The following is a 24,711-nucleotide window of genomic DNA, read 5'->3' on the forward strand; positions in this document are numbered from 1 at the left end:
TGAAGCAACCAAGAAAAAAACATGCATAAAAAATGCAATGGGTCGGGATTTTCTTGTCTCCTCAAAGAAGCTACTCATAGGCTAGTTTCTTAACGGATATAATGCTAAAGCAAAGACAATTCATGGCTCCATGCTACTTTCAGGAATCTTTAAGCCCAGATAGGAGTGTTGCATTTAATAACAACGTATACCTCTCTTCCGTTATATAAAGCTTAGAACTAAGATGGAAAATAAAAAGCAAAAAGGAGACTTGCTAGCCCAAGCTTCAGTACTGGGCTGAAAAACCCAACTTTTTGGTAGAAAACCGTTTTGATTCCTCAGAATATTCTTATTTCGTGTTCAAATTCAAAATGGCTGGCACAAACGTGGTTTATGTGTAGCTCTCCCGGTGCAGATTCCACGAAAATGGCTATACTCATTTTTATGTGACTTTTATACTACTTTATGGAACTATTTTATTGATGATCTGCATCCACTAGGGTACATAAGGCTCCTACGGTCCTACTCAACTGCAGCATTAAACATTCCTTCTAAATAAAGAGCTAAAATTTTGGCTAACTAAGTCCGCAGTTGATTAAAGAATATTATCTGTTTGATATTGCGCTGCTTTTTATTTCTAAAGTTATATTTTTATATATTATATTTAAGAACCCCATTGTCTCTTACAATTTACGCTACACTCTATTTTGGGTTTGTTTGTACTCAATATATTTCATAATCGTTTCATCATTTCTTTTGAATTACCTAGTAATGGTTTCCAACTAATATTAGAACCCAAGTCCCAAACGCCAATTCACTTTTACCAGTTGATTCAAAATGGCAGATCCATGCACATTCCTTAAATTATACTGCAAAGGTATCACCCCCAAAATGTAACGACCAAGTTAAAAAAAACAAACAAACGAAACATTGTGGTATTCGCACATGCTGTGTAACATACTCTTCAGGGGGACGTGTGCACCGCAAAATGATTTCTAGCAAAGAATGCTACTTGTATAACTGCAATCTACAAGAGCATTGAGTCCTTTCCGACTAGCACTAATTTTAATGCTCAACACTTCATAGGTATGAACTATTGACAAAAGAGTGGAAAAAAAAATAGTGTAAAAACAGAAACATTTTTAAGGCTGTAATAGGATGATTACATATTTCTTCCGGGGTAGAATGACATGAACAGGAGAAAATTTAAGCAAAATAACAATTACTTCGCCGTCGGTTTAAAAAATGTTTCTTGTTTCAGCAAGACAAAACCTGTGGTAAGACCGTGTTTCGCAGATGAAATGTGCGAGAGCTCTCCAAATTTATGAAATAAAAAGTTAATTACCAAAATTACTGGAAGCGTTCAAATATGTGACCACATAGAGCGTCACTCGTTCAAATGAATCAACTGAAATCATTTTATTGGCAACTATGATTTCTTGGTGTAAACTTGAATGGCTATAGAGCATAGAGAGAAAGAGAAAAGTTTTCACGCTAAATGCAATATAAAAAGATGAGGAGAAATTCAGCTAAACAGGTTTATATGTAAACATTTAAAATTGAGTCCAAGTCATAGCCACCGTGCTAAAACACGAGGTATCCCAACCCAGACAAACTGGGCCGAAAAAGAACCCCAAATTAGTGGCTAACAAGACCCTCTCAAGATTCACAATTACAAGTTACTCTCAGTAACTACGCTGTTCAAATACACAACTGTTGAAACTGTAAAATATACTCATAAATGTTTACAAGAACAGAAATCAGGTCCTGTTCACGGGTTCAAGTGCCTCAACAGTGACCACACTATTTCCTCTGATTACCTGCAGTAAGAGGGCGAAATTGTCAATTTGAAAACCACTTATATTAAAAGGACCAAGCAAAAGAGGAGGACTCACCACCATCCCTATATCATTTTTCTCATTGCCATTCACTTCCACAGTGTTGTCAACAACTAAATTCATAAACTGGTCAAAGCCACGGAGAGTACCAACAATCATCCGATTTGCATTCAGCTTGACTGCAAGGAAAATCCAAGTGTTTCAGTATAATTTCTTGCCCCTCGTTGTAAGACATATTTTCAAACGTAAATCTCTAAAACTCATAGGTTTACATGTTTAAGTTTAATCTATATGTGCATAGATACATATGATATACCAAGAAGCAGTCAACACGTTAGTAAAATTCACAAATACTAAATTAAGAGGTGTATATAGACAAAATCTAACACAACCAAAAGAAAGAAAAGGATAGAAAGAGTTTAACGCTATTCTCAGTATCACACACACTTATCACTCCTTTTCACTATAGGAGGCATTTGAAAAACTTATGAAGAGTTTATGAAAATAGTTTATAACTACTGTTAGCTCTTTTCAACTTATTTTAATAACCTTCTTAAGTATCCCTAATTAGATTAAGATCTTTTCAGCTTTGTCAAAATAATTTATGGTCAAATTTACAGCATAAATTCTGCTGTAGTAAGAACACAACAAATAAAAGCTATTGTATTTTCAAACGCATTTTAAATTGTTCCTAATCATTTTGAAATAAATAATACAAAAACTTTAGATATCAGATACTTAAACTCTAAAGTAAAAATACTAGTTGAATTAACAAACAGGCTAAAACACTCACCTCCACACAACTAACCTCAGCTATCAAATAAAATCAAACCTTAACACTCACCCAAGTTGCCAGATACCACTGAACTCGGCGCCAAAGTAAAAATACAAAGATAACGAAAAATGAAGCTTAAGAAGGATATTTCCATGCCCCTAATTATACAACGCCCACACTCCAGCTTGAAAAACTCACGATGTTAACAAAATACAGGAACAGCAAGTACAGATACAGAATAATTAGAAGCAACAAATACAGAATCACACTTACTCTGAAGCTTCTTGTCCATGTACCTGCCACATCCCCAGAGAAAAAATAGAAAATCGAAGATTAATAAGAATCAAGTCTAGCAGAACTTGAAAAATAAAAATGAAGTTGAAAATGAGAGAAACACTTACTTCTTCAAATCCGGTGGTTGCCCTGACCTGCTCATGGTGATGAAATGAGATTGAACCAGCGAACGACAGAGGAAGTAGAAGATTTGGTGGGTGCAAGTGCTAAAACCTCAACTTCACCACAAACCCTAACTTCGGAGGCTACGATTCCATTTTGTTCAAACTGGAATGGATCCCCAAGCCCAGAAAATTTTGATTGCTCGAAGGCTCGTGGATCCAAAGGCCCAAAGTTAGGAGAAGCCCAAATTATTTTAATTTGAAGCCAGATTAGTAACTTCTATCTATCATTAGATTATAATTAAATATCGTTAGATTAAGTTTAAAATTAATAAACGGCTTGATATTTTTACTTAATTTAGATAATATGTAGTCTTAGAAACTCCAAGTTAACCTTCCAGTGTATTTGACTAGGTTAGTTTCAGTAAGAATTACGAACTGCAAATATCATTAGTTTTTTGTCTTTTTAGATTTTTTATTTAGGGGGAAAAAAACCTTTAAAAAAAATGTTATAACCAAATAATTTAAGCATGATCAGAAGATAACCCCTTCACAAACGAATATCAGAACCAAGTTATAATCAATTAATTAAATTATTTACAATAAAGATTAATCGTTTCTACACAAAAAAGTTTTAACGAGGTTGGAAAACGTAAAATTCAGTTATCTCGCGGAAACAAATATGTACGAAATGTTGGCTAGAGTTGCTTAGGCGTTTTTAATGTTAACTTTCAATTTAAACCAGATAATAACTTAAGTAACAAGTGCTCTTTTGTTTTGAATAAATACTTATGGGTAAATTTTGTTATTTGATAGTCAAATATTTTAATATATAAATACTATAATATAACATTACATGTTTAAACTCTACTATGTTGTCCCTCTTAATTACTAAAAATTATTAAACTCTTAATTATTTTTTTATCTAGCAAATTGTCATAGTATTGCATGAATATTTAAATTTATATATTTTTTTAAAATGTGTAAGAGATTAAAGTATCACTGTTATTAAATAATGTGAAATTACATATAAAAAAAAAGAGATGTAATATTATTTACAAATTACAATATATTAATAATTATTAATTAAGTTTTTTATTTCCTTCATACAGTAGTCACTGAGCATACATATAGCAATAAAGTAATAAAATAAATTGTACTTACCCATTTTCACAAATAAATTGATTAATAATTTGTGATATAAGTTCATACTAATGTCCAGTTAAAAATATTTCAAAATTAATATTTTTTTATAATTTCACTCACTTAAAAAATGATTTTTAAACAATATTCATATTCATTTTTCTTCCTTTCATTAATTATTATTGTCAAATTAAATAATTTTATTAAGTGAAAATGTCTAACATTTTTTAAACTCGTAAGATTATCATTTCAATATTGAAACAAACAAAATTAAATTAATTTATTTTACGACTTACAGTAATGAATTTAAATAAAAATTTATAGGAATTTAAATACGTATTCTCTCTCTATATATATATAGAGAGAGAGAGTGCGTATTTTTCATTTGTGACATAAAAAATCTTATTGATATTCGCACCCTATAAAAGTTTAAAATTCATTATGCAAAGTGTTTCATACATATTTACTTCAATTAAGAGTTACACTTATGACTACAGGAGACCTAAAATATTGTTCAAATAATGTCACGCGCGTTAAAGTAGTATTCACCACCTACATCCTGAAACATGTTGCTTAGTGAGACTATACATAATTATATAAAGAAAGATGTTTTATTTTTTGATCTCTCTCATTTAATTTGACAGTGAGATTTTTTGGCATAAACTTAAATTTGTTATTTTAATAAATTATATACAAATTAATTTTAAAAAATTTAAAGAAATTATAAAATCCATAAACTACTTACGCAAATTCTTGTAAAAGCACGTTGTTTTAATGCAAAATAACCGGCTGGTGGTCATCCCTTGGTTTCCCTTTCAATTTTTCACCGTTAAATCACAAAAGTCACCGTCGCCTCTGGCCATTGCTATTCAAACTTGGCTGCTTGAATTTGATTTAGTTGTGTTCATTTTCTATATATTTTCTTAAAGCAAAAAAAATAAAAATATATTTATGTATTTTTTTGTTACTGGTTTTTCGCATGTCTCGAATAAATGTAAATCGCTAAATTATTTTATACAGATCTCTGTGGCAACTCCGATATAACACTTATATATGCATCATGTGTGGAAAATGAATCCCCACGGTAATTAGTCAAAAAGTGTAACGAATCTAATATAAACAGTTTTTTATCTCTAAGGTTAAATATTGATTGAAAAAAACATAATTCTACATTTATCAATGGTTAGATTTAGGCCTTCTTCAGTGTTTTTTTATAACGGTATAGTCGTATAAGATCCCAATCCATCGTTTCTATATGGAGTTCGGCTATTTGAAAAATTTATTTTAATCAAACCGTTTGTCATAAAAAAATTATTAAAATTTGGTACCCTAATTTTAATTTTAGTGGTATTAATCTTTACCCTATGAATTATATTAACGCTATATATCAAATTCAAGTCTCATATGATCGTGTCTTGTTTCCTAATGGCATCTATTACGACGATAAAAATAGAAACGGAGACGTATTAAAATTTAAAACTATGAGAACAAATTTATACACTGTCACTGCGATTAAAAAGATTAATAAAGAAACAACACATGAACATTGAATTATACGATGAATAAAAAATATGATCATAAAAAATAAAATAGACGGGGTAATAAGTGCATTGAACTATAGGGGAGGGGATTAAATTTCGAATCATTAGAAAAGTGCTAAAGAAAAATTTAAGACGACTTTCTAATATTCTCTTCGAAAACAGAGAAAAAAAGAAAAAACAGAGTTAAAGTGGCAGAGTGGTTCCAATGTAAAAGAAAACGTTAATACCAAAAATTGAGTTAAAGGACCAAACTTAAAAAAATTAAATTAAAAACAGTATCTACCAAATAAATATATTGTATAATTTACGATTCAGTTGAATATTCATGCCTTTTTTTTTTTATTATTTTGTCTTTGAAGAATCAAGCCTTACAATTGTATAATAAAATTACGGTATTCAGAGCCATGAAATAAAAAGGCAACAAGGTCAACCAGCATTATTAGCCCAAATATGTATCGTACTAATTCTACTGAAAATGCACTTTCAATCATGGGTCACGAGAATACCATCCTATCACACCATTTGCATCACATTGCCCTGGTCAAATTGTCACCACCAAAAACAAATTGAGGCCTACCCTTCCACACTTTTGTCTTTGTGTTAAGGGCTTTCCATTCCTTAGTCAACTATTCTCTTCTTACTATTTATGTTGACTAGAGAAAAAGCCCCCTCTAATCCTCCCTTTGTAGTATTCTTTTCATTTTCTTTTTCCTTTTTCTCTTCTTATTTTTTTGCATACCTCCGTACATGTCGTGGTGCTCATGATAGAGTTTGGTGGACTGGTGGTAGGTGTTTTTGTCCTAAAATATAAGTTGGGGTCAAAAGAGGACTACAAAAACGTAAGGATGTAGATGATTCCGAGAGTATTCTTCAATGCGTTTTGTCTTTGATGATGGTGACATAATCAGATTTCCTTTTTTTTTTCTTTTGTTTTTATTGGATTGGAGTTATGGATTTCGAATATCATAACGTTTTAAAATATCCCTTGTACTGTTTAGCTAAAAGCTCGATTGATTACTAAAGCATTTAATAAATTAAATCATTTTGTTAGTTGAATGGTCACTTAGGTTTATTTATATTGAGATTAAACGTGAAGAGCGGTCGTGCGTGAAGCTTATAGGTATCAACAACTAAAAAAAAATTAGAGGTGAAGATCGGTTGTCAATGTAGTTATATAAATCTAAAAACCAAACTCATAATTATAAGCCATTTGTAATTTTAAAACAATGAACAACTAGTTAATAGGCCTGCAGTATAAAATATTTTAAAACAACTAGTTAATGAATATATGCCAGATGTTTAATTAAATCTCAACAATATAAATTCTTTTTTAGTCCAAACCAACCAATCGTTTCGCGCCATTCATTGCGTATAAAATGGCTAATCGCCACCCAACTGTTGTGAAATTGAAACCACGCCAACTATATTGTGCTAAAGTTTTTTGAAGTGTTGGTGTGTCGTATGATACGGATGTCTGTTTTGAGTACTTTTATTAGTTTTTTACTAATATAGTAATGATAATTGTACTGTGACCTATCTCCCTTCCTTTCTTTAATTACAATGATTAAGTCAAGCTTAGCCATGATTGTTCAAGATAACTAAAGTTGCTATAAAAAAATTGATATTTATTTTCCATGTTCAAAATAATCAGCTGTTCTCTATTCAAAAGTATGAAAGTGACCTTTTTAATGTTGTTTTTTAATCCCCATCATCTCTGAATATCGTGTTATCTTACTCAAATATATCATAAATCATTCCTTCACCTTGCACTATAGCTATTTCCTTTACATAACTCTCCTCCTGTATACTTATCCCTTATCTTCCTTAAACAAAATGCTAGGGAAAAAGATAGAATCATTCAAGAAACTGGCGCAAAAGGTGAAGGTAGTAGGTGGAGTTGATCCTGATCCTGCTCACCATGAGTGTTTGCTAAAGGGATATGAGAATGAATGTGTTGGGGAAAACCAAACACAAGAACACAATTATCTAAAGTGAGCAGCAGAAACAATTCCCCAAACTTGCAAGAACCTGTGAGGAGCAACAACAATAACAAATGGCAGCAACAAACACAAGGACACAGAGAATTATTTACGTGGAAAAACTCTCTCAATGTGAGAAGTAAAAACCCACGGGCTCAAGCCAGTCAATCAAGCTCCACTATAATCAAATGAGGTTACAAGAGAGTCTCAAAATACTGCACAAATTCGTGCAAACAACCAGCTAATACAACCAAGCAATAAAGCCTAACCAAAGAGAGAAAATCTCACAAAACAGAGCTGCTGTTCATACACGATTTCTCTCAGCCAAAACCTCCAATCGACGATCCCAGCGGTCAGAATGAAGAAATATACGTCTGGGAACTACTGTCAAAGTTTCAGCTCAATCCAACAGTTAACTAAGGAGAAATAACAATTTCTCAGCAGCTGGTCTGTGCAGAGTCACCAAAAACAGGGCTTCTGTGCGAAGACAGTATCTCCAACTTCAGACCTCCAATTGACAATCCGAACGGTCAGAATAAAGAGCACCGTGTTACGAATCTGCTGTAAAATTTTCAGCCCGATCCAACGGTTAACTAATTGGATATCAGAGAAATTAAGCAGCTGGTCTGGAGCTTCTTTTCTTCCCTCACTTCCCTTCTCTCTTTTTGATGTCTCTCTCCGAAAATGCTCACACTAGGCTGCGAAAATGGACTTCTCTCACCCACTCCACTGACTTCTCACTCCCCTCAATTAAGTGTGTAGAAAATGAGCTTGAAAATTTGGACTTTTGGACACATAGTTGGGAGTCCAACCCAACAATTCTCCCCCCCCTCACAACTATGTGGAGGTGACCGTCAATCCGACGATCTCACAACAGTACTCAAACTTCCCTCTTGGTAGTGCCTTAGTCATCATATCAGCACCATTATCATCAGTATGAACTTTAGCCAACTCTAACAGCTTAGCATCCAAAACATCACGTATCCAATAATACCTTACATCAATATGTTTGGATCTAGAATGGAAAGTTTGATTCTTACCAAGATGGATAGCACTTTGATTGTCACAGAGCAACAAGTATTTGTCCTGCACAAAACCAAGCTCTTGCAAGAATTTCTTCGCCCATAGCAACTCCTTGCACGCTTCAGTAAGTGCAATGAACTCTGCCTCTGTGGTAGACAACGCTACACACTTTTGCAGCCTTGACTGCCAAGCTATAGCTCCCCCTGCAAATTTAATAATATAGCCTGAAGTAGACCTCCTGGAATCAATGTCTCCAGCCATATCTGAGTCTGAGTAACCTACCAAAGTAGGTTTATCACCTCCAAAACAAAGCCTCAAACTACTAGTACCACGAAGATACCTCAAAATCCATTTCACAGCATTCCAATGCTCTCTACCTGGATTTGACAGAAATCTACTGACTGTACCAACAACATGTGCAATATCTGGTCTTGTACATACCATTGCATACATCAGACTACCCACTGCAGATGCATAAGGAACTCTGCTCATGTCTGTCTTCTCAGCTTTATTTGAAGGACTCTGTTTAACACTCAGCTTAAAATGAGCCGCAAGAGGAGTGCTCACAGCTTTAACATTTTTCATTTGGAATCTTTGTAACACCTTTTCAATGTAGTGCTCCTGTGATAGCCAAAGTTTCTTCTCTTTCCTATCACGAGTGATTCTTATACCAAGAATCTTTTTAGCAGCTCCCATGTCTTTCATGGCAAATGACTCGCCTAGTTGCTTCTTTAACCTGTCAATCCTGGAAACATTTTTCCCAATAATAAGGATGTCATCAACATACAATAACAGGATAATGAAGTCATCATCAGGAAACTTCTGAACAAAGACACAATGGTCAGAAGTAGTCTTCTTGTAGCCTTGATCAAGCATAAAGGACTCAAACTTTTTATACCATTGTCTTGGAGCCTGCTTTAAACCATATAAACTCTTTCTCAACCTGCACACATAGTCTTCCTTGCCTTTAACAAGAAAACCATCAGGTTGCTTCATATAGATCTCTTCCTCCAAATTACCATGAAGGAAAGCTGTCTTCACATCCATTTGTTCAACCTCCAAATCAAAAGTAGCAGCTAAACTTAGCACTGTTCTGATGGATGACATCTTCACCACAGGTGAGAAAATCTCATTAAAATCAACACCTTTTCTCTGTCTGAAACCTTTCACTACTAATCTGGCTTTGTACCTCGGAGATGTAGAATTACTATCTTGTTTCACCTTGAAAATTCACTTGTTCTCTAAGGCCCTCTTGCCCTTAGGCAACTTCATCAAGTCATAAGTGTGATTATCATGCAAGGATTTCATCTCATCCTGCATTGCATCCAGCCACTTTTTCTTTTCTTCACTCTCAATAGCCTCTTCAAAACACTCAGGTTCTCCATCATCAGTCAACAACACATAATCTTTAAGATCATACCTTTTAGATGGTTGTTTCGGCCTGTTAGACCTTCTGGGTGGAACTAGTGGTTGTTCTGGTGCATCATCAAGATCATCATCATGTTCCCCTTGATCACCATCAATCGGAACCTCTAATCCATCTCCAACCTGCTGGTCATCAACATCACCATGTTGCTCTTCATTCTGAGAATTAGTCTCAGCATGTCCAGATTGTGAACAGGCAATCATATTGGATTACCATCAGTCAGATTACTATCTTTCTTGGGTGTAGTCTTTTCCACTTTGTCAATATCTTCAATAGTTTGATCTTCCATGAACTGCACATCACGGCTTCTAACAATCTTCTTTTCAATAGGATCATATAACTTGTAGCCAAATTCATCCTGACCATAACCAATGAAGATACATTGCCTTGTCTTCGCATCCAACTTGGATCTTTCATCCTTTGGAACATGAACATAGGCCTTGCAACCGAAGACACGCAAATGATCATAGCTCACATTCTTGCCAAACCAAATTTTGTCTGGCACCTCAGTCTTCAAGGCAATTGTAGGACTAAGATTAATAACATGCACTGCCGTAAGCAGAGCCTCACCCCAGAAATGATTAGGCAATTTTGCTTCAGATAGCATACACCTAACTCTTTCAGCTAAACCATTCAGCTGAGGAGTTTTAGGAGGAGTCTTTTCATGTCTAATACCCTGCTGCCTGCAATAAACATCAAAGGGTCCACAGTACTCACCACCATTGTCAGTACGAATGCATTTCAGCTTCTTGCCAGACTGCCTCTCAACCAAAGCATGAAATTCTTTGAATTTTTCAAGCACTTGGTCTTTTCTCTGCAATACATAGACCCATAGCTTCCTGGAACAATCATCAATAAAAGTAACAAAGTAAAGTGCACCACTAAATGACTTTACCTTTAATGGGCCACAAACATCAGAATGTACCAATTCAAGCAACTCTGACTTCTTGGAGAGAGGATGCTTCTTGAAGGATACTCTGGTTTGTTTACCAGCCATGCAATGAGAACATTTCTCCAACTCTGCATTCTTTAATCCCGAAAGAGCATCCCTTTTAGCTAAGCAATTAAGCCCCTTTTCACTGATATGACCAAGCCTTCGGTGTCACAAAGATGACTCCATGTACATAGCATTCACACTCTCTTTAGCAAGCAAAGCTTTAGTCCAATACAGTTTAGAATGTTTCTCCCCTCTGGCCACAACCAAGTTACCTTTGGTGAGTTTCCACTTTCCAGAACCAAAGTGACTGTCATAACCACAATCATCAAGCAAAGGCACAGATATCAGATTAAAGCGAACATCAGGAGCATGTTTGACTCCTCTAAGTAATAATTGCACTCCCATGTTGGTTTGCAAGCAAACATCACCAACACCAATCACCTTAGACACACCATCATTACCCATCTTTAACACTCCAAAATCACCAGAAGTGTAAGATGTGAAGAACTCCTTCCTTGGTGTAACATGCAGTGTAGCACCACTATCAACTATCCACATGCTCTCATCAGATACAAGATTAACAGACTCATAGTCACGAAGAAGAACAAGATCATCACCTCTAGTAGTAGTGACACGATCATCATCATCATGATCCTTCTCTTTCTGCTTGCCCTTCTTGCCTTTGTTCTCCTTTTTCCAAAGAAAACAGTTCTTTTGGATGTGCCCTGTTTTGTGACAGTAATAGCACTCCACATTCTTGTATCTTGACTTGGACTTACTCCTGCTCTTTTCTCTACCACCCTTCGGTTCCTTTTTCTTACTTCTCCCCCTATTTTCTGTGAAAAATACCTCGGACTGAGATGAAGAACCCTGTGCCTTCCTTCTCATCTCTTCATTAAGAGCGCCACTCTTTGCCATTTGCAAAGAAACAACACCATTAGGAGCTGAGTTTGTAATTGAAACCCGAAATGTCTCCCAAGACTCAGGTAGAGTATTCAATAGCCATAGTCCCAAAACCTCATCATCAAAGTTGATACCCATTCCAGACAGTTGATCTAGGAGCCCTTGAAATTCATTCAAGTGATCTGAAATAGAAGAACTCTCCCTGTACCTCAAATTCATCAGACAATTCAACAAATACAATTTATTGTTCCCTGACTTAGAAGCATACAAGGACTCAATCTTCTCCCACAAAGTTCTAGCATGTGTCTCATTAGCAATGTGATTATATACATTGTCTTCTACAAATTGCCTAATAAAACCACATATCTGCTGATGCTCAAAAGTCCATTCTTCATCAGACATATTTTCTGGCTTCTGAGTAGTAAAGACTGGAAGATGCAATTTCTTCACAAACAACAAGTCTTTCATCTTGCCCTTCCACAAATGATAATTAGTACCATTCAAAGCTACCATTTTTGTATTTGCCTCCATCATTCAAGCAAGTCAAATAATCTCAAAACCAGAGCCCAAAGAGCTCTGATACCACTCTGTTGGGGAAAACCAAACACAAGAACACAATTATCTAAAGTGAGCAGCGGAAACAATTCCCCAAACTTGCAAGAACCTGTGAGGAGCAACAACAATAACAAATGGCAGCAACAAACACAAGGACACAGATAATTATTTACGTGGGAAAACCCTCTCAATGTGAGAAGTAAAAACCCACGGGCTCAAGCCAGTCAATCAAGCTCCACTATAATCAAATGAGGTTACAAGAGAGTCTCAAAATACTGCACAAATTCGTGCAAACAACCAGCTAATACAACCAAGCAATAAAGCCTAACCAAAGAGAGAAAATCTCACAAAACAGAGCTGCTGTTCATACACGATTTCTCTCAGCCAAAACCTCCAATCGACGATCCCAGCGGTCAGAATGAAGAAATATACGTCTGGGAACTACTGTCAAAGTTTCAGCTCAATCCAACGGTTAACTAAGGAGAAATAACAATTTCTCAGCAGCTGGTCTGTGCAGAGTCACCAAAAACAGGGCTTCTGTGCGAAGACAGTATCTCCAACTTCAGACCTCCAATTGACAATCCGAACGGTCAGAATAAAGAGCACCGTGTTACGAATCTGCTGTAAAATTTTCAGCCCGATCCAACGGTTAACTAATTGGATATCAGAGAAATTAAGCAGCTGGTCTGGAGCTTCTTTTCTTCCCTCACTTCCCTTCTCTCTTTTTGATGCCTCTCTCCGAAAATGCTCACACTAGGCTGCGAAAATGGACTTCTCTCACCCACTCCACTGACTTCTCACTCCCCTCAATTAAGTGTGTAGAAAATGAGCTTAAAAATTTGGACTTTTGGACACATAGTTGGGAGTCCAACCCAACAGAATGCCCCACTAACACACCCCCAGTTGGGTTTTTTGCACTTTATGTTGGGGAGGAGCGCCAGAGATATGTGGTTCCAACTCGTTACCTTTCTCACCCTTTATTCAAGATGCTTTTGGAAAAGGCATACAATGAATTTGGGTTTTCGCAGAGGAATGGCCTGGTAGTTCCATGCAGTGTTTCCACGTTTCAAGAGGTAGTCAATGCTATAGAATCCAACAATGGCAAATTTGACCTGGGAAATTTTTTTGTAGAATTTGCTTAAACCGCTTATAATACAAGCTCTTCTTCAATTTTTTTTGCTAGTTTGATAATTATAGCCTTTCTTATATTTCAGGCTATAATTAGATCACACACATTTCTAGTGCATAGCCCTACAATAGGTTGCTTTAACTTCAAATGAAGTTGTTCCTACAAATAGTTTTCAGTTAGAAATTGATCTGACTTGTAAGTGAGTGATTTAGTAGCATTGCTTTATCTTCTGCTCTTGCCTTTAACTTGCTTTTCTGCATTTCTTTTTCTTAATATGCTTTAAACCCTTTTTCTTTCACTAATCACTAATCACAACTACCATCTACTGCCGCAAAGTGGCCTGGCCTTAGTAATCAGTGGCAAGTGGCAATATTTGTGTACTTTTAATAAATCATGACAATTAGTGATTTTTGTTACTATTATTTGTAATTTGCACATCATACACAATTTTCTCTTCTTAAAAATGTATACACAGACAATCCAATTTTTAATGGTTATAATTTAATTCGGTCAAAAGGGTTTTTGAGTGAGACTGAAGTGGTTGAATAAAAAAATTAACCTTATTCTGGTAGTCATCTGAGACAACTTACATAGATTTTTGTAAAAGGATATTCCTTGAGTAATGGCAAATTTTGCTTACGTTTTGTGACTTCATTGAAATTGCATTGTATTTCTATAGTGCTTTTATTATTCTAGGAAGAGCCAACGGATCATGAAGAATCTTCTCCAAAGTAAGATTTTTGAAGAGTTAATAGAGTTCACTTTATGTATTTCACTTGTTACAGATTTTAGCATTTAAAAATGCCATGTAGCTTCCCTGTACTAACACATGTTGATAGTCATGTGATTTATGTTTACAAACATTAATTTTTCTTTTAGAATCATGTTAATATAATGTGATTATGTGGGAGGCTAACATGAACCATACATAAATAAATAAAAATATTTAATACCTCGTTCCTTCATCTTCTCAGACTATAAAGAACACGAAAAGACCAATATAACACATGTTGGAGGCGCTCACAAATCTAGAAGAGCACCGGTGAATGAGAATTGAAAGTATAGGCAACTACTAATTCAAAAGAAGAAAAACGCCTAACTTGTGAAGAAGAAGCTCCAAGCAATTGTCTTACTTCAATCCACTCTATATATATTTTTTATTTGCATCCTCACTTGATCTTGCAAAGTTTAGTTCTTAATGCATTACCAGATCATAGGCAAAAGGCAGGACGGAAAAGCACTCCGTAAAAACCAGATAATAAAACATTGGTTGCATAACAAGTAGATTATAGCACATTGAAGAAGCTATTATTCACACCGTTTTGTTAATATATTTTTAGTCTTTGAAAATATGTTATTATTTTTATTTTAGTCATAGACTAAAATATATTATTTTTACTGAATGTAAGAATTAAAAATAAATAAATTTAAATAAGGATTAACAAAATTAACATGTTTTCATGAATCAAAATGCATGTTTAATTCTTTATAATTTAATCAACTTCACACATTTAAATCACGAAAATTGTATTGAAAAATAATAGACAGACTTCTCATTTATATGGTGCATCCCACCTTTTTCTTTTGGTCGTTTATATTTTATTGAAAAATAATTTTATTAATTTTTTTAATGCATTTCATTTTTAGCTTCTTATTTAGAGTAGCCTCTCTTTTGTGATGGAATCCAAGGGTAGAACTAGAAAAATTTAGGTGAATGAAACACAGTCATCAATATGGCATTTTTTGGTGAAGAAAACTCAAAAGGTGGGTATTTCTTGGTAGAGTCCAGGTCCGCAGAGTTGGGCTGGTTGTTAGAGTAGCCCAATTGAGTTAAATTTAAAAACAAAGAAACGACAATTGGAACAGCGTGAAACGCAAACGAGAGGGGCAAAAACGGTAAGACATGGATAGGTTCGAACACCGTTAGATGTTGACACGATCCCAATCGCTGACCGGTAGATATAAACTAAAAGGAGCAAAGAGAAGAGAAGAAAGAGCGGCTTTCAAAAATTCAAATCTCAAACGCACCACTCTCTGTCCCCGCTCTCACATCACCCCCATTCACATACAAAACACAGAGAAGCACGTTTCAGAAGCCGATCCACCAACGACAATGTCTGGGCGACACGAGAAAGAGAAGGGTGTTAACGTTCAGGTCCTCCTTCGTTGCAGGTATTCCTTCTTCTTTTTCATTTCCTTCATTTTTTCCACATTTCAACTCCAACACTTCACGTTCACGTCTCGCAGACCCTTTAGCGACGAAGAGTTACGAACCAATGCTCCTCAAGTTGTTACCTGCAACGAATACAACAGAGAAGTTGCTGTTTCTCAGAGCATTGCCGGCAAGCACATCGACAGGGTTTTCACCTTCGATAAGGTCCTTCTTAATTAAAATTTTCAGTTTCACTCTATCTCAGATCCAACATATTATAATATCTAAGCTTGAATTTGAGTTTTCGTTTTTTTGAGTTTTGGATGATTTGAAATATGGTGATTGTATGCTGTGTAGGTTTTTGGTCCTTCTGCGCAGCAAAAGGATCTTTATGAACAAGCTGTTACTCCAATAGTTAATGAAGTTTTAGAGGGTTTTAATTGTACTATATTTGCGTATGGTCAAACTGGTACGGGGAAAACTTACACAATGGAAGGGGAATGCAAAAGGTCCAAGGTATGATTAGTGTTTAAGCTCTATCTCTTTATGAAGTGATGTTATTCATAGTGCACATTAATGTAAGTTATTCTATTGACTTTATTTGAGTATTGGACTGCAGAGTGGTCCCAATGGAGAGTTGCCTCCAGAAGCAGGGGTAATTCCTAGGGCTGTTAAGCAAATTTTTGACACACTTGAGAGTCAGAATGCAGAGTATAGTGTGAAAGTCACTTTTTTGGAATTGTATAACGAAGAGATCACTGATTTGCTTGCCCCAGAGGAGATATCGAAGGTTTCTTTGGAGGAGAAGCAAAAGAAGCAGCTTCCTCTTATGGAGGATGGTAAAGGTGGAGTTCTTGTAAGGGGATTGGAGGAGGAGATTGTGACGAGTGCTAATGAGATTTTTACTCTTCTTGAAAGAGGGTCTTCCAAAAGACGAACTGCGGAAACTTTGCTGAATAAACAGTCAAGGCGAGTGTTGCTTTTGCTGCTTTCTCTAATTTTGAGTTTGTGAAATTGAATTTTGACATGTTAATGAGACTTGGTTTTTCTTTTCAGTCGATCACATTCGCTGTTTTCAATTACAATCCACATCAAGGAAGCAACCCCAGAGGGTGAAGAACTAATAAAATGTGGAAAACTTAATTTGGTGGATCTAGCTGGATCAGAAAACATTTCTCGTTCCGGTGCTAGGGAGGTAATACATCATCAGCATACCATTTTTCTAGTATTCTATACATTATGGGAATTTCCTAATGAACTACGTTGAATTAAATTTGTTAGGGTCGTGCAAGGGAAGCTGGGGAAATTAACAAAAGTTTGCTTACTTTAGGGCGAGTGATCAATGCGCTGGTGGAGCATCTGGGTCATGTTCCTTACAGGTTTTTATTTTGGGACTCTTGATAATGCTTCATTCTTTGAGTCTACGACAGTATCTTTGTGTACTTACACGGATAAGTTTGTATTTTAGGGATAGTAAGTTGACTCGTTTACTACGTGATTCACTTGGCGGAAGAACCAAAACATGCATCATAGCGACAGTGTCTCCTGCTGTTCATTGCTTAGAGGAAACTTTGAGCACACTGGATTATGCACACAGGGCAAAGCACATAAAAAATAAGCCCGAGGTTCGTTATCGATTGAATGTCATTAGAGTTGAGGATGCTAATGAATGCACACATCTTTAGCAATATTGATGTAGCTTTCGGTAGTACTTTTACGGGGATTTTATGAGTAATTTATTTGACCACATTTGTATTGTACATTAATGATACATCTGTATGACTAAAAATATGATAATCACTTATAATAAAATTCTTAAACATAATTTTGGGTGGTCAAAATCTTATGGATATTGGTTCTCTCAATGCATTTTGTTCAAGTGTGTGTGTAGTGCTTTTAGAGTCATTTTCTTTTTCAGAAAGGACCTGTTACTGTCAAGTTAGCTCTAGTTTGGCACTTGATTCTTAGATAAGATATGCAGGATGGTTTTAATTTTTCTTTTATGTAATTCATTGCCATGCCTTAAAGCATTTTTTTACACCTCCCTTTTTCTTTTCTTTTTTTTCAGGTTAACCAAAAAATGATGAAATCAACACTTATCAAGGATCTTTATGGTGAAATTGAACGCCTTAAGGCAGGTGAGTTGCTTTGTTGATTTTCGGTTGCTAAAGTAAATAGCACTTGGGTTCTTCAGATTTCTTGCTGAATTGTCTTGTTATTGATGAAAATCGTTAAATTTGTGACTTCGACCAGAGGTTTATGCTACACGCGAGAAAAATGGAGTCTATATTCCAAAGGAAAGATACTATCAAGAGGAGAGTGAGAAGAAGGTAATTTTTTTTTCTCTTCCTTTTTTTCTGTTACGTTTCCGTTGCAAAACGAATAATTCATCGTATATTCATCAAGAACAGTATCTTTCTGCTGCTGAGAGCATAGAAGCCATTTTGTTTAGTGCCTTGGACATTTATAGCTTTCTAGCTTGTGTTTTCTATTGTTCATTGATAGATACGAATTGGTTCGATGTTTATTTTCATGGTCTGGTTTTTAAAATCACTTTTCTAAGGCCCTTCCATTGATGCACGCTTTCCTTCTGTTTAGGCTATGTCAGATCAAATTGAGCAGATGGGGATCACAATAGAAACTCAACAGAAGGTTTGTTTTTTGAAAAACTATTATCTATAGAAGTTAAGACGGGCCTACTTCTTGTTCCTGTTATGCTTAACTTGTTTTGTATGTTTCAACTAGCAATTTGAGGATTTGCAAAACAAATACGTTGATCAAGTTCGGCAGTGCTCTGATTTGAGCAACAAACTTGATACTACTGAGGTGAGTTATCGAAGTTTTTGTTCTTTAATTGTTATGAAATTGTGCATGCTTCTTATTGGTAAGTGGTGATAAACAACACAGAAAAGCTTACACAAGACTAGCAAGTTGCTTGCTAACACAGAGGAAGAATTGAACAAATGTCAGTATACGCTGAAAGAAAAAGACTTCATCATTTCTGAGCAGAGAAAAGCAGGTATGCCGTATGCATGGTTGTGTTTCTATCATTATTTCTTGTTTAATGTTCCTCTGTGATAATGTTAACTACGTGCCACAGAAAATGCTCTGGCTCATCAAGCATGTGTTTTAAGAGCTGATTTGGAAAAAGCTCTTCAGGATAACGCTTCATTATTTTTGAAAATTGGTAGGTCTTATTCTGTACTATGCTTTGATTAACTAAGAATCAGAGATATATTTAGTAACTTTTTTTTATCTCTCTTTTAATTGTATAGGTAGAGAAGATAGATTGAACTCAGATAACAGAGCTGTGGTGAACAATTTTCAAGCGGAGCTCTCTCAGCAGGTTGGTTCACTTTGCAACACTGTTGCAACATCGTTGTCTGAACAGAATGAAAATCTAAAAGGCGTGGAGAAGCTCTGCCATTCTTTTTTGGACATTCACGATGAGGTGGGTACATCAAATATTCAATACGGGTACTCCTGTTGGTGGCATTCTTTCAAGCTTTCTTCCAATTTTCTTGAATCTGTCTTTTTTTTCTTTTCGTATTTTCATATTATGTTATATTTTATTTTTAAATTTTCTTAATCACCTTTTTGTTTCTTTTAGGCGGTTATTGATTTGAAAAAGAAAGTGGCTGCTCTAAGAGCCTTGTATATATCTCATATAGAGGCAGTGCAAAATGTTGTGCGCTTGCATAAGGCTAGCTCCGATGCTACCTTGGAGGAACTGTCATCTGTTATATCGTCTAATGGTCATTCTATTGAAGAAGTATGTTTTAAATGTTCCAACTTATTGTTTCTAATTTTACTCTCATGTGTTTTTCACTTCTTTTATATTCATTTAAACACTAATACAGAACTTCTAATCATGTTGAATCAGTTTCTTGCATCCGAGACCACCGAAGCGGGTTCAATATTTGATGATCTTCAGAGTTCTCTTTCTACTCAGCAGGGTGAATTGGCACTTTTTGCTCGGGAACTACGCCATGTATGTGCTTCAACTTTCCTTTTGTATATCTAATTGTAATTTTTCTCATTTTTTACATCTTCATGTTCTGTTCTGTTCTGATTAATGTTCCTTATCTACTTTTGGCTCTGTTATGTTATGACTAATGTTCTTCGTAAATAAAAGAGATTCAATCTCAGTGTTGAGCAAATAAACGATATCTCTCAGCGCTCTGAAGAATTTGTGAATAAGCTTTCCGAAGAATCAAAAAAGCTTGAAGACTACGCATCACAAGCTGACCAAATGCAGATAAGGAGCATTGATGAGTTTAGGAAAGCTTACGAGGTTATAACATAATATTAACTTGTATTGTTTGAAGGATGGTTATGTTTTTTGGCATCTGATATGGACATCTTATTCTCTTATTTACAGGAGCAATCAAGATGTGATACAGAGAAACTTATTGCTGATATGACTAATTTGGTCTCTGATCACATTCGTCGACAAATGGATTTGGTCAGTTTTTGGTTTTCATATTACTGCCCTTATTATTTAAGTCCCTGATGGGGTTTTTTTTGTGGGGCCCGGGTAAATTTAATGGTCTTTCATAGAGATTGATGATCGGTCTTGCAGGTAGACGCAAAGCTTGTTGATTTTAGAGAGAGTGGCATCAGGAACAAGTCATTCTTGGATGTACACGTGTCATCGATGGGAGATATTGTAACCCATGCAAAAAGGAAATGGCAGGCCTTTTGCGTGCAAGCAGAAAAAGATGCGAAAGACACTGCTGATTATTCTGCAGCAAAGCATTGTCGTATGGAGGGACTCATGCAGCAGAGGTAACTGTTATTTCCCCAAGTTCTATTGATGACTCTCCTCTCACTTACAGTCGTACTAATTCCCTTCGAAATTCTTCAGTGTTAATACTGCTCAATCGGCTTTTGAACATGCAAAGAAGACACACGATGCTGTAAATGCGATGGGAACCAAACACATTTTAGCAGCAGAGTCACTTATCAGGTGTGTGAGGCGAACTGATCGCGTCATAATTATCTCTTATTTTTTCCTTGGCCATATTAATAGCTTCCTGCGATGTGATATGGATTACTTTGGTACAGGAATGCCACTGATAGCAATTTTCAACATGTCATTGAGGTCAATTCTACACGGTCTGCAGCAGAGGAAGATGTGGCAAAGAACAGTGATGATTTTCTTGAGCAGTTCGATGGTGAGCATTGTGTGCTGGATCTTGGTCTTTTGATTCAACATTCAGCAAGATTTATCTTCTACAGCTAAAGTTGTTTGTTTGGTCATGATTACTTCCAAATAGCTTCTTTTTTTTGTGATTAAATAGTTAATACTGCATGCAACATAACTAACACAATCTAACAAACATTTAACAGGGCCTGCACTATCTCACCGTTGTTTTTTTATTATGTATCAATCATTTTTCTTGGGGTGTATTTTTTGCAGTCACGGCTGCACAAGAGCGGGAGTCCATTAGTGGCGTGTTAAATATGGTGAGAACTCATGCAAATGCACTCGAGACGTTAAGAGAGGATCATACTGGCCAAGCTGCTTCCATTGAACACAGGGCTTGCGACACTTTTCAACAGCATTACAGGGTAGGTTGACTTCGGTATTCTATATTTTTAAGATCAAATTTAAAGAGACATCGTTAACACCACTTGGCAATTTTTTATCGTTCAAAGATTATTTAGCATTTATACAATGTTTGGTGTTGTGCTATCTCTGGTGTCTTGCAGGACTATGAGCCTAGCGGTACAACACCAATAAGAAGTGAGCCTGATGTTCCCACGAAAGTAACTATAGAGTCTCTTCGATCTTTGCCAATGGAAGCCCTTCTTGAGGAATTCCGGGAAAATAATCCATATGAACATGAATGTTCTGATGTAAAGGAGTTGAAACCATCGCTTATTCCACGTTCTCCTCTTAGCCAGCTGAATTAGTGGTGGTAGGAACTTGCTCTGTTGGGTCCTTTCATGTAGTCAAATTTGTATTTCTATTTGTACCATCACATTGCTTTTGTTACCATCAATTGTCCGAAGAATGCATCACTGGTTGATAGGATGTAACGTGACATCTAGGGCAAAGTACTCCTGTAATCCCACCTTGGGATGAAATATAGATTAAATAATGTTTATTTTTACGTAAGCGAGCATGAGGTTAATTTTTATTCTTCCTGTCAATTTTTTGGCACTTGTGAGGATGGGTATATGTACTTGCTTTTGTGTGTCGGTAGGGAAGAGTCCTTTGAAGTTTCTCAAGAACACTTCTTTTTCCGTTCTGCAACTCAGGTAGAATTTTATCCTAATAATATGTATAATATTTAATATAATTTTTTTATTAAAATAAACTTTTAATTTTTAACTGATAAACAAAACTAATAGCATTTATTAAACAACGCATAGACTTTGAAAGTGGATTTTGCAACTTTTATATGATACATGGCAATATCAGTTTAATTTTGATTTTAACTTTTAAGTACAATATTTATAACAAATTTTGCCCATAATAGTTTTTGGCAACTTGAAAAACTGAGATTAATTTTGGCCATCAATGTTATTCACTAATATTGTTTCTATTTTTAAAATTAACAACTTTAAAATATAACTAGTGATGACTATTTTAATTACCATATGTAAAAATGTTTGAAAAAATAAAATTTAAATCGTCAACTATTTTAATGGTCCTTGAAATTATGAATTTGAAACTTGTGAATTAAAAGGATAAAAACTGAAAAAAAAAATCTTTTTAATCCACCCATTTTTGTTTAGTTTAATACATTGATTGAGTCTAAAAAAATGTAAAGTATGCTGAAATTTGAATTTGATGTACTAAAATTTTCTTATACTGAAATACCATATTAAATTATTATTTTATTTTATAAAGTGTTTGTTTTGATATCTATAATATATTTTTTAATTAAAATATTAATTTTATTATTTATTTGTATAAAATTAACAATAACGATTATTTTATGCATAAAAGAAGATATTAAACTCTCTCCATCATAGGAGATATAATATATTTTGCCAATTTTAAAACTAACATTTTATTTACACTTAAATTTATTAAATAATACAAATAATGTCATTAAATAGTTTAAAAGTTTACACTAGTAAATACAAAATTCTGAAAAATATTGTTATCGTTCAACTTTAAAGGGTCATGTCCTGTGGATTCTGGCCTCTGATCAATGTGTCGAGTCCTCAACGGATTTCCAGTACGAGGTGGTTGTTCTTTATCTTCTGAACTGAATGTATTGGCTGTATCAAAGATTGCGTCCGATGCACACTGTACTATGTGGGTGCACTGTCATGTAGCACTCTCATCACTTTCACCTGATCTTGAATCCAATAACTGTTTCGAACTTGCCATGTCTTCCAACTTTTTCTGAATGCAAATTGACATCAATTGCATGATAGATGCCAAATATGCAATAGAGTGTAATATATTGCTGTGAAATATTTTTTATTATTATCATCGTTATGTATCAGCACAACGAAAAGAAAACTGTATGTAGTATCTACATGTTTAGTGCACAACTACGAACTATATATAATATAGTTTAATAATACTTTATGCCATCTTTTTTTATCCTTTCTATTCTTTTTTCTCTTTGCATCTTAGTGAGATGATATTGTATAATAACAAAGGACGAGAGTTACATAATATATAAGCTCCTTTTGGATTTCTTTAACTAAAATGATAAGTTATAAGTGTTGCATGCCATAGCAAACGAAGTTGGTATCTACGATGTGTTTCCTTTTTATCAATTAATATTATATAAAGATAATTTTTACGTTGCTTTCAAAATTAACAAGACATTCTCGATATAAAATAATCATTATCGTTAATATTATATTAAATATATATAATAGACAGTAAGAATTTATAGTTTATTTTAAAAATATATAAATATTTTTTAAAAAATATTATAATAATTATAATTATTGATTTAAAAAATATAAGATATTTTTTCAAATTTATTAACACTTTATATAAAACAATATCCTGAATAAAATATCTGAATCAGCAATTCATAAATTAAGCTTTTAGTTAAAAAATATATATATAAACGATACTATGTTATAAATCAAATACACAAAAAATAGAAAAGATAAAAATATAAAAATATGTAAGTTGTACATGACATTTATAAAATAGTAATCCTTTTAAGAAATGGATGTGAAATTGTATAATCTCATGTCTTATAAATATTATTTAGGCAATGCAAAACATCCTTTCAACCGTAAGCAGCTTTAAAAATAAAATAAAATCGTTATATAAATTAGTTTCAATGGATAGATAGAAATTTTTAAGCAATGACAATAAGCGGATGAAAAATATTTCTCGAACAATTATAAGAATACACTTTTAATATCTTTTCCTAATTAACATGTATTTTTAATATATATATATATATATATATATAATAATGAAATTAATATTATATATAGTATTTTGTAATGGTTTAAATAATGAAAACGATTTTAAATTGGTGGGCTGCTCTTAATTATTTATTCTTTCTCTTACGGGTGTCGGAAAATAAATGAATCCAATGAAAAATTTAAATATTCAAGATGAAAATATAAAAATTATATAAACAGAAAAAAATAGAGACATACAGTCACAGTGACTTTCTTTTTAATGTATTTTCTAATAACTTTGGTTGTGGATGCTTGTTCGATTAAATATGATTAGTCCGAAAGCTAATTAATTAACATTATTATACATTAGGGGTAGCATAAAAGCTTAAGTCCATTAATTAATAGCTTTGCAGTAACAATTCGGATGAAGATGGATAGAAAAAAAATAAAAATGTGATAAAATAAGAAAACATGAGTATAATAATCTCTTATGTGATATTTCATGTGTACCACATAACTTAATAAATAAATTATAAGTAAATAATAAATTTATTTTAAAACAATAATAATAATAATAATATTAAAAACAATAA

At 34.2% G+C, this 24,711-nt stretch overlaps 2 protein-coding genes across 2 annotated transcripts; one reads left to right on the forward strand and one right to left on the reverse strand.

Annotated features, from left to right (window-relative positions):
- Nucleotides 1–1,509: 1,509 nt before the first annotated feature.
- Nucleotides 1,510–3,134, reverse strand: LOC113863259 (probable small nuclear ribonucleoprotein G). Its single transcript, XM_027496779.1, has 4 exons — nucleotides 2,994–3,134; nucleotides 2,866–2,888; nucleotides 1,875–1,996; nucleotides 1,510–1,799 (listed from the first exon to the last, which is right to left on the reverse strand). The coding sequence occupies exons 1-4, from the start codon at nucleotides 3,026–3,028 to the stop codon at nucleotides 1,740–1,742; spliced, it is 240 nt and encodes a 79-aa protein (XP_027352580.1). The 5' UTR covers nucleotides 3,029–3,134; the 3' UTR covers nucleotides 1,510–1,739.
- Nucleotides 3,135–15,710: 12,576 nt separating this feature from the next.
- On the forward strand, nucleotides 15,711–21,890 carry LOC113863434 (kinesin-like protein KIN-5C). Its single transcript, XM_027497016.1, has 23 exons — nucleotides 15,711–15,795; nucleotides 15,871–16,000; nucleotides 16,133–16,291; nucleotides 16,395–16,744; nucleotides 16,832–16,970; nucleotides 17,057–17,154; nucleotides 17,244–17,400; nucleotides 17,844–17,913; nucleotides 18,029–18,105; nucleotides 18,374–18,427; nucleotides 18,521–18,601; nucleotides 18,683–18,794; nucleotides 18,876–18,962; nucleotides 19,051–19,226; nucleotides 19,386–19,547; nucleotides 19,659–19,766; nucleotides 19,911–20,069; nucleotides 20,157–20,240; nucleotides 20,358–20,563; nucleotides 20,643–20,744; nucleotides 20,843–20,952; nucleotides 21,198–21,349; nucleotides 21,491–21,890. Exons 1-23 carry the CDS (start codon nucleotides 15,737–15,739, stop codon nucleotides 21,692–21,694), a joined length of 3,036 nt encoding a protein of 1,011 aa, XP_027352817.1. The 5' UTR covers nucleotides 15,711–15,736; the 3' UTR covers nucleotides 21,695–21,890.
- Nucleotides 21,891–24,711: the final 2,821 nt, after the last annotated feature.

This window comes from Abrus precatorius, unplaced genomic scaffold, assembly GCF_003935025.1.
Source record: "Abrus precatorius isolate BTA unplaced genomic scaffold, Abrus_2018 Scaffold3, whole genome shotgun sequence".
NCBI classification, from domain to species: Eukaryota; Viridiplantae; Streptophyta; class Magnoliopsida; order Fabales; family Fabaceae; genus Abrus; species Abrus precatorius.